Below are 10,516 nucleotides of genomic sequence, written 5' to 3' on the forward strand. Positions count from 1 at the left end.
AAATTTAATTGACCCGATCGGCGTGGAGCGTGCACGCGTTTACGAACGATCGCGAATACGAAGTCGCGGGCCGCGCAACGGACAGCAACGTGTGACACGTGTCGTCATCGCATCCGTAACCTTTTCGGAGAGCTGAGCTGAGTGCTGACGAAGGCGACTCCTCCGCGAGGGCGAAGCGACGCGCCTCGCTTGAAGTGAGCGGCGAGTGTACGCACGCAAAAAGCAATATGGTGACCGTCAGGGGACAGTCGTGAGCGCACACGGGGGATGTTTAATAATATTTATCGTTGTCGGCAACGTGCGTCGGTGAACGCGAGTGATGAACTTGACGTGACCGAGGGCCTCTCGCTAGGCTAAAACAATCCGGGCACCATGTGCGATGTGTGCGTCGATTTTCACGATCTTCTGCTCTCCTGTAAGTGGATAATATTGCACCCACAGTAGCGTTGGCTCCCCCCCGCCGATTCTTAACCTATCCAAGCGGATTCGCGTTCGCGGCCGAGATCTCGTCGACGGATTTCACTTCCGAAGAAGTTAATCTGGAGGAACGGTGAACGTCGCGACACGTTCTCGCTTCTTTATTATCGGAAATGTCTTGTCCGCGATGAAATACGATCGAGCGGAATAGCGTCTTATAACCTTAACCGTCGGCCGAGTCTTTCGTTCAAAGACTAAGACCGAGAACGTCGAGATTCGCTTTGTTTTTACCAATGTTTCTATATTCCGCATCATTTTCCTAAACGGATAAATAATTTTTCATTATAATTTTTAACAGAATGTTACACTGGCGCTTTTTGAATTACGAAGAAGTTTTCGAACAAAAACAGCACGTTTTTTTAGGTTTTCTTTCTACCTGTATAGATTCACTTTAATCTTGATTTAATATATTTTTTATGTCTTTCTAACTTTTAAAAAGATGAAGAGCGTTAAAATTAAAGTTAATCCACATTGATAGAAATGTGAACAGTAGACACGTGGGTTGTATAACGATTGTTTTCCGACGAAGCTCGTCGGAAAATCTCGTAGGTTCGAAAACATTCATTCAATCAGCATGGTCGGAAATTCTCCACTGGAGATTTTACGATTTATCTTTTGATATTCTAAAACTATTGACTGGTGTTCATGATTTTTTAAATTCATTCATATAAACTTGTTGTATAAATTTAATTTATTTATTTATAAAATTTAAATTTTATATTTATTTTTGAGATATTGTATGTTTGTTGGATAACCTAACCTAACATTGTACATTTTATTTATGTCGCGCAAAATGAAAGATTATCTGATAAAAAAAACATATTTTTTTGTGAATAGTATTTTAAGTTTGTACCGATTTTCTTGTGAGTCCTGATAAATTATTTTTTTAGATGACGAACGTTCGTCGAAGGAGCAAGATGCATTGGCAACATTGTATGTAACAGATGTGGACACGACATTGCATTATGTTAATCAGTGGGTGCAAAGGTATATTATTCGATTTAATTAATTTTAATATTTTTTTTATGTCTTTGCTTGTTAATTTTTTTCACAAACCTAAGAATAATATATAAATTTATTGGAAAGACAAAAAGAATAATTTAGTATTAAAGAACAAAGGGAGTATCTAATCAAAATGTAAATAAAATAATCAAGATATTGATAAAAAAAATAGTTTAGATATAAGAATATGAGATAACTACAAATTAGAAGCACATAAAAAAAATTATTATTGTACTGTAAAATCCTTACATATTCTTAGTTAGATTTTATATTATTTTTCATTTTATATTATTTCGCTGAAAAATGAAATTTTTTATGTAATAAAATAACAGTTTTATCACATAAATTAATTTGTCCAGAATAAATTGGCTAAGAATCTATGGAAAGTTGTTTCAACAAATTAATTAAAATCATGTCTTTACAGCCAATATTTGTAATGAATGTTTATTTAACTCCTCATAGCGAAAGGATTAACTTTTATAATTATTTTTATGTGCGTTATTATTGTAAATATTAATCACGCAATATTATTATTTTTATTATTTCTTCTTTTCTAGACAATGTATGTGCTGTTACCGCGAAATTAAAAATTTTGATCGATTTATAAGGCTAACTCAGAGTGTCGTGCTCTGTACATTACAACAGTTGCAAGTTATACAGCAAAATGAACAACAGGGAGATGTGGCTAAGGAGACGCCTAAGGATGGAAAGGATGAGGAAGAGAAAAATAATAAGCGAAAATCTAATGACAATGCAGAGCACGCACAAGTGGAAATTCAGACGAAACAAGGATTGTGGTCTCAGTATGAAAAGGAAAGATTGTTTCATCTACTTTCGAAAATTTTTTTACTCAACTTCCCTCTCTATATTGCAATGAAACACGGCGGTGTAATTAACCCTTTAGCTCCCGTCAAGGTAAAACTTTTGTCCAATTTATTACTTATCTGCATTCTAAATCGATTAATAACGTTGATTATTTTATAAATTAATAGGACGAAGGTGGTTACTGCGAACCGCACGACCCCGAAGTACCGGCGCCTTTGATCCGCGCAGTATCTATATTTTGCCATCAAGGAGGCTTTAATTTGGTATCCGCTTGTTTCGACATGGAAAGCACACTGCCTGTTAGCCTTGCGCATTCTATGGTTGCAGTTATTTGTAATCTGAAACTTTGGTTGAACTATGCCAGTGTCATTCAACTGTTTATACCATTCCGCAGTCGTGTTATGAAGTACATGTGTCGTTTAGAGGACAAGGAATTGCGTACACCAGCTGTTAGGACCATGGCGGGTATGTTTCTAAAATTAAAAACATGTGTACTGCATTGTTGATTCGCCGTTGCGAATATATAAACTAATTCTTCATTTCTATATGAACATCTATGTTTCTTGTAATATATTTAGATTTTATGTGGACTGCTGTAAAGGATCCGATAGACTCTGTATTACCAAGTTTCGATCGTGATGGGCTTGACTTGGCATTTAAATATTTTACTAGTACAACTCTGACTATGAGGCTGGCTGGAGTAGCTCAAATAAATGCTCACATTACCGCGTCTAATGAGGTCTGCAACAACGAGGCTGTTGCCGAAGTCGAACAAGTGGGACACGCACTTGCTGCTTGGTTGACCGAAAACAACATTATAGCTCATATATTCGGACCAAACTTACACGTAGAGGTTATTAAACAGAGTCACATTATATTAAGTTTTTTGGCTATGGAAGGTAGAATTACATCCTCGGACATGGACACTATGTGGCAAGCGGCACAGTTGAAGCATTGCGGTCGTCCGGTATATGATCTGTTGGCGCCTTTGGTCAAACATTTAGCTCCTACCCCTGTACTTCACTTGTACTCTCTGCTAGGCAAATTAGAACCTAAGGATCACACAGAACAGAGTTTGTTTCTTGCATCAGCTTTAATCAAATTTATTTGGACATCTGGTCGTTCCGCTTATCCAAGAGGTTTAGTAATGAAGAACAGAGAAATTTTAAGGAGTACTGGAAGTGGAGTCGGTGGAAGTAGCAGCAGCGATCCAAGCGGAATGGATGGTAGCAGTCCAGAGGATGATGAAGAGGAACCTAGTCCAACGTTATCAGATGGACCGTCACCTAGAAAGCAACCCAGAGGCTACAGCAGTGATGGCGAAGGTACGTAATTCGTTAAATGAAATCTTGATCTGTTTGTTTACATTTTGTTTGTATACTTGTAGGACATTATAAAGGAAAAGATCTGACAACCACCACTATCGAATCAAGTCTCAATGATATTGAAGGTCTGAATTCCGATAAATTTGAATGTAATAAAGAATTAACCAAGGATTCCTCGACAAATGTCATTCGAGATGAGATAAAGAGCAAACAGAGCGGATCTGACGCTGAAGCGGACACGGAGAAATCCAATACGGAGGAAATGTTTGTACATGAGAAGAAAAAGCGAAAAATTCTGCGCAAACGAAAGAGACCACAGAAGCGCTCTTTAAGTGCCGTTGAGAAAACTTTGGAAGATATCGTTGGTCAAGATACGAAATCAAAAGATCTTCTCGTAGATGGGAAAAACAGAACGGAAGATATGCTAAATAGTAGTCTAGATGCTTTGGCCTCCTTGGACGAGTCAAAAAGTGTCGATGCATTGGATCGCGTTAAGCAACAAGCGATGGCTTTAGATCCAAATGAACAACAAGTTCCAACCACGGCAGCTTTATTGAGACGCAATAAAAATAAATATATGTCTATAGTAGGATATAACGTGGATCGAACGGCCGATTCGGGAGACAGTTCGCACGATGAAGATGATAGCGATGTAGCGGGTGTACTCGCTGCTGCGGATGGTCCTGGCGCAGTGATATCTGAGCTTGCTGGTTTGGTTCATGCGTCTGGTCCTACATTTTTACCTTCAGGATTGGATGAGATGCTCTCCGACGAAGAAGGTTCATATAGCAGTAGAATATCGAACAAAAGTGAAAAAAATATGGCCGACTTTGATGGCGAAGAGAGCGGTTGCGAAGAGGAACTGGCACAATTAGCTGCTCGCCATTTAACTGCTATCCAAATGCAAGCTTATCATCCTCATCATTCACATTCAACTATGACGATTAGAAGATCAGTCTGTCAGCAGTCGCAAGTGCGAACCGCTCGACAAGCAGCCACGAGATTGAGCTCGCAGTTTAATTTGGATACAGTTTGCAAACCGGGTAATACGCTGTTATGGGATCTACTTCAAGACGATAAGATAGGTCAATTAGGAGAAGGTCTAGCCTTGGAAGCGGAAAAAGCATTATGTAATCTTTTATGCTTCAATGTTGATCGTTTGATTCCAATGAAGTTCATAGAAGGCTGCTTGGAGAATTTGGCGACCAATCGTTCCGTGGTTATATCTCTAAGACTATTGCCAAAATTGCTTGCGAGTTTTCAACAATTCGGTGCGATGGATGCACATACGATTACAACCTGGGCTGATCGTGAACGTGGCATGATGAAACATTTCTTTAACAATTTGAAAACTTACACCAGTATAGGACCGAAGAGTAATTTATATTCGCATCAAACAGAGATACAAGTTAGATTGCAATTTCTGTCATCAATATTCTCACCATTGGGTTCACCCGATTGTTTTCGCTTGAACCTAGAACAGGTGGATATATTATGGCAATGCTTGTCACAGGATCCGGTTTGTGCGGATGAACTCTTCAGTTGGTTGCTCAGCCAAGCAAAATCTACGGAGCAGCATGCTTTAGGGATGGATACGTTGAAACACCTGTGCATGCGCAAGTTACCGAGTCTACCACCAGAAACCATCAGTATGACAGGCCTGAGTCTGTTCCAACAATTGTGCAACCTGGCACGTTTGGCAGCGGCGCACATGGATAGACCACTCAGGGATATAGATTCAGTAGGCATGGATTTCCTGTGGCGAATTGCCCTGAAAGCGAAAAGCACAGATGTCAGTATGGCAGCTATACAATATCTCAACGGCTATTACATGTCACGACAACTGACACAAGAGGCGGAATTTGTATCGCAATGCATGACGCATCTTGCGGCGGCCAGTGCTGATCTCGAAACTAACGAAGAAGCAAGTCTACGTTGCATACAACGCGCTTTGCTTCTATTGAGGACGCATTTGGAAGCTTTTCGAAAACGGTACGCCTATCATTTGCGTCGCTGGGTGTTGGAGGGCAGAGGTGCCGCCAGTCACGTAGCTATGAACACGTCTGAAAAAGGCCAACAATTAAGAATCTTTGTGCAACCCGCTGGTATACCAGAGAAGACGAGTTTCACTCTTCTTAATACCGACTATGTAGCGGATTTGCGGGCCGAAGTCGCTAAATGGTGGGATGACACGCAAAACGCTCAAGAAAAATCAGCAGTTTCCGTAAACGCCGTTCAAAATGGTGGGTCGGTTTTAGGATCGTTGCTTACTGATGGTCCTATCAGGATGATTACCCAAGGTCAGGAATTGACTATCGAATTTGATGAGAAAACTTTACAAGAGATGGGCTTCAAGGATGGGCAATTGGTATTCATTTCACCCGGCGCCAGTAGAGGGAATGGTGGCCGTTGTAGCAAACGAGATATGGATTCGCCCTCATTATTACCACCTCCACCTAGAGAGTCTTTACCGACTTTATTATTACTTCGACCGCAGTATTTCGAGCAACTGTTTACGCTTATGAGAACACTCAGCGCTATGAAAACGACAGTAAAAGGAGGCCAAGAAATTCCTCATACAAAAGCACAAGTACTCTCGAGAAGAGTTTGGGACACACTCACCTTATTACCCACAAGTCCAACATTGTTGCGAGGTTTCCAGAAACTCGGTGAAACTTCTCTTCAAGAATTACTTGATCCAGCGAGTCCGCAGAAGTTGATGTATTCACTTTACATAGTCGAGTCCTTGAGTCGGCGAGGTGCAACGAATCAGCCATCGTCTAGTAATCCCACTGCATCGACGACGATTCACGAAGGTGGTGGCGATGCGGACGATAATCATGACGATAAGGAAAAAGATATGGCTTGGTCTACCTTATTCGTGCAATACGGTGGACTCCGACATCTTTTTGATATCTTTATGTCAGGTTGTTTGGAGCAGGGAGACGGCAGTGAGTGGCAACAGGATTGTCTCGCTAGTCTATTGAAGCAACTTTGTTATCTTGGTGTCATAAAAGAAGAAAAAAAACGTAACAAAGCGGATAAGCCATTGCTAGTGCCTAAACTGAGTGAAGCGATGTTAAAAATGATGAACGTCGACACAGTGATGCCAAGAATAACGAGCATTTTAAATGATGCTTCATTACCGCTTGATCCAAATCACTACAAGACTGGACTTTTTGGTCGATCCCAAGTGATACATTATGCCATGGCACTACTAGTTTGTTGGGTGCACAGTGATCCGGCAGTCAGACAATATTTGTTCTCATCATCCGAACCATTTGGGAAAACGTGGCTGCGCAGATTGATATTAGAAGATCCTGAGCCGGCAGTGAGACGCGAAGTATGTACGGCTCTATACAGATTATGCTTGGGTAGCACTGGCGCCCAAGATAGCTCAGATGATAGCTCAGATCAGATGCCAGGGTTGATCGTACCCATGTTAAATACTTTACTGGAGCATCTTGTGATCGCCGAAGCTATGCAACCTTCTCATCGCAAGCCAGATCTACCATTGCATCTACATACCGTTTTAGATGAAGGAAAGGAACCTTATGGACCAGCTTGCAAGGATTATTTTTGGTTGGTATGTCGTTTAGTAGATTCTCTTCCGGACGAGGCAATTCGAGAAAGCTCAGCGGATGACACCTCCGGTACTACAGTCGATCTCGAAACGTTGGCCATCCGGGTAATTGACTCCGTGCTCAACAGAGAACATCTAGAGACGCGACATAACACGGTGGAAGATGACGCTCTGGTCGGACTGATCAATCTCACATGTAACATAATGACGCACAATCCACCCTGTAAGCAGGGTAAAATCGGTCAGAATTTATTAAATCAAGTGTTTGATTTCCTGTTCGCCTTGCCTAGTCCACGAAGTAAGCATGTACCCAAATGTAAAAGCCAGGCATCCAGATCAGCGGCTTTCGATCTCTTAGTTGAGTTAGTAAAATCTGCGCCTGATAATTATAGGATTTTACATGAAAAGCTCCTTGTCCAACATCGTCCAGGACCACACTCCCCGTATCCGTGGGATTATTGGCCTCACGAGGATGGACGTTCGGATTGTGGCTATGTAGGCTTGACAAATTTGGGCGCGACATGTTACATGGCTAGTTGTATGCAGCATCTATATATGATGCCACAAGCGCGCATTTCTATACTGGGCGCTGATTGTAGTCGTGCGAATAAGCACCAGTTGACTTTACGAGAACTACAGAGAATGTTCGCTTACTTGTTGGAGTCGGAAAGAAAAGCGTATAATCCAAGAAGTTTTTGTCGCGTATATACAATGAACCATGAGCCACTCAACACTGGTGAGCAGAAAGACATGGCCGAATTTTTCATCGATTTAGTTTCCAAATTGGAGGAAATGACGTCTGACCTAAAGAATCTGGTCAAGACATTGTTCTGTGGCGTGATATCTAATAATGTCGTCTCGCTTGATTGCGAGCACGTTAGCAGAACTTTGGAAGAATTTTATACCGTCCGATGCCAAGTAGCAGATATGCGGAATCTTTATGAGAGCTTAGACGAAGTCACAGTTAAGGATACGCTGGAGGGCGACAACATGTACACGTGTTCGCAGTGCGGTAAGAAAGCGCGGGCCGAGAAGCGAGCATGCTTCAAGAAGCTACCCCATATATTGTGTTTTAATACAATGCGCTATACCTTTAACATGGGTACCATGCTAAAGGAAAAAGTCAACACGCATTTTAGTTTTCCACTTAGATTGGATATGTCTGGTTACGTTGAGAAGAAACTCATGCCACAACACTATCAGGATGAGAAGAAAGCAGCATCCGAAAAGAGAAAATCCGAGAACGATGGACATTCCAAGTCGGACGACGCAGAGAAAGAGGAGGAGGATGTGGAGCATTATCAGTACGATCTAATCGGCGTGACTGTTCACACAGGAACGGCGGACGGCGGGCATTATTATAGTTTCATCCGAGATCGCACATCACCCAACAAAGACAAATGGTTTCTGTTCAATGACGCCGAGGTCAAACCATTCGATCCGAATCAGATCGCGGCCGAATGTTTTGGCGGTGAGATGACCAGCAAGACATACGATTCAGTGACAGACAAGTTTATGGATTTTAGCTTTGAAAAAACCAATTCGGCGTACATGTTATTTTACGAATGGTGTGCCAATCCTGGCGAGCAAGCAAAAGAAGAAGAGGCGACTGTCTCAAGTCCAGCCACTGACAATACTGATAGTAATACTGGGCGATCCTCATCGTCTTCCCTGGTGCGCAATAATATGAATAAATTACCGCCATTGGAACTCAATAAGGAGCTCGAAGACTGGATTTGGCAGGACAACATGCACTTCCTACAAGACAAAAATATATTTGAACATACGTATTTCGGATTTATGTGGCAGGTATGCGGCTATATACCACAGACGTTACTCTCTGTACAGTCAGATATCACGGAAATGTCTGCGGAGTTATCTACGTCCTTCTTCATGGAGACCTTCATACACGCTAAGGAGAAGCCGACGATGGTGCAATGGGTGGAATTACTGACGAAACAGTTCAACGGCTCGGCTGGCGCGTGTGCGAGATTCCTCGAGCGGATGGCCGGCAACTCATGGTGGCCTATTCAGATTCTAGTCAAGTGCCCTAATCAGATGGTTAGGCAGATGTTTCAACGGCTATGCATTCATGTGATTCAACGATTACGCGCTACACAGGCACCTTTGTATCTCCTCTGTGATGAAGAAAACGATGTCAGCACCGTTGGCACACGATCTTGCGTTACGCGTTTCGTCAGAATGTTGTTGTCACTCATGGAACATGCCAAGCAACACCTTAAACATCTCACCGAGTACTTTAGCTTCTTGTATGAATTCAGTAAGATGGGTGATGACGAGGCTGTTTTCTTAATTAGAGTGCAAGCCATTTCCACGATGGTAAATTTTTATCTCGGGCATAAGACACATGAGTTCGTCGACGCGGTCAGCGAAGAAGAAGAAGAAGAGGAGATCGTGACCGTGCCTTCGGAAAAACTCCGACCTGCTTCTCTAGACAAGATGATTACGCTGATAGCATATCTGGTTGAACGCAGCAGAGGACAAGATCATAGATTGGCGCTATCGCAATCGGATCTAAGTGCTGTAGCAGGCGGCAAAGGCTTTCCCTTTTTATATCAGCAGACGCGAGATGTTATAAATCTCACTCAAACAAGGAATTTGATTCATTCATTGTGTCGTTGGAATGATAGATTGGCAATACATGTAGTAACAATGATATTTCAGGCGATAATGAAGCATACTGATGTATGTCAGCCATTCTTCAAATTGTTGACGCTGCTGACAGAAAGTTCAGGGTTGAGTGGACTGCCTTGCATGACTCAACTGATTCTCGGTAGAGTATGGGAAGCGGCAAGAGTCGCTCCACACGGTGCACTCGAGTGGTTAGCTCTCGCAGTCACGAGGAGTAAACTTGCCCACGCCTGGGTACTACAAGAGCTCAATACATGGCTACAACATTACCTTCTTGAGCACTCCAATCAAAGAGTTCGCTCGGCCGCTGCTTTTTTATTGGTATCTTTAGTTCCATCTACACATTTTAGGCAGGGTTATCGTACCGCTCATCGCCTTGGTTTAGGCTGCAATACGTCTAGAGAACTTCAACTATCGCCTGAAGCTACTTTGATATTACATCAGATATTTACGGCACTCTTGAGATTACTTCAGCCCGCACGACATTACATCGACATACAAACTCACGGTACAATGAAGCTCACTGCCTACTTCGCATTGCTCACATATTGCGTAGTCTCTAAGACCGAAAAATTAATGGTGAGTAAATCGACACACACACACACACACACACACACACACACACACACACACACACACACACACACACACA

At 42.1% G+C, this 10,516-nt stretch overlaps 1 protein-coding gene across 1 annotated transcript in view; it reads left to right on the forward strand.

Annotated features, from left to right (window-relative positions):
- Positions 1–372: 372 nt before the first annotated feature.
- LOC108685707 (ubiquitin carboxyl-terminal hydrolase 34) overlaps positions 373–10,516 on the forward strand; it is a 13,115-nt gene continuing 2,971 nt past the window's right edge. Inside the window, exons 1-6 of the mRNA XM_018190638.1 lie at positions 373–415; positions 1,368–1,464; positions 2,037–2,394; positions 2,472–2,769; positions 2,883–3,629; positions 3,692–10,443. Coding sequence (XP_018046127.1) covers positions 373–415; positions 1,368–1,464; positions 2,037–2,394; positions 2,472–2,769; positions 2,883–3,629; positions 3,692–10,443 — 8,295 coding nt within the window. The remainder of the gene's footprint in view (positions 416–1,367; positions 1,465–2,036; positions 2,395–2,471; positions 2,770–2,882; positions 3,630–3,691; positions 10,444–10,516) is intronic.

Source organism: Atta colombica, unplaced genomic scaffold, assembly GCF_001594045.1.
Source record: "Atta colombica isolate Treedump-2 unplaced genomic scaffold, Acol1.0 scaffold155, whole genome shotgun sequence".
NCBI classification, from domain to species: domain Eukaryota; kingdom Metazoa; phylum Arthropoda; class Insecta; order Hymenoptera; family Formicidae; genus Atta; species Atta colombica.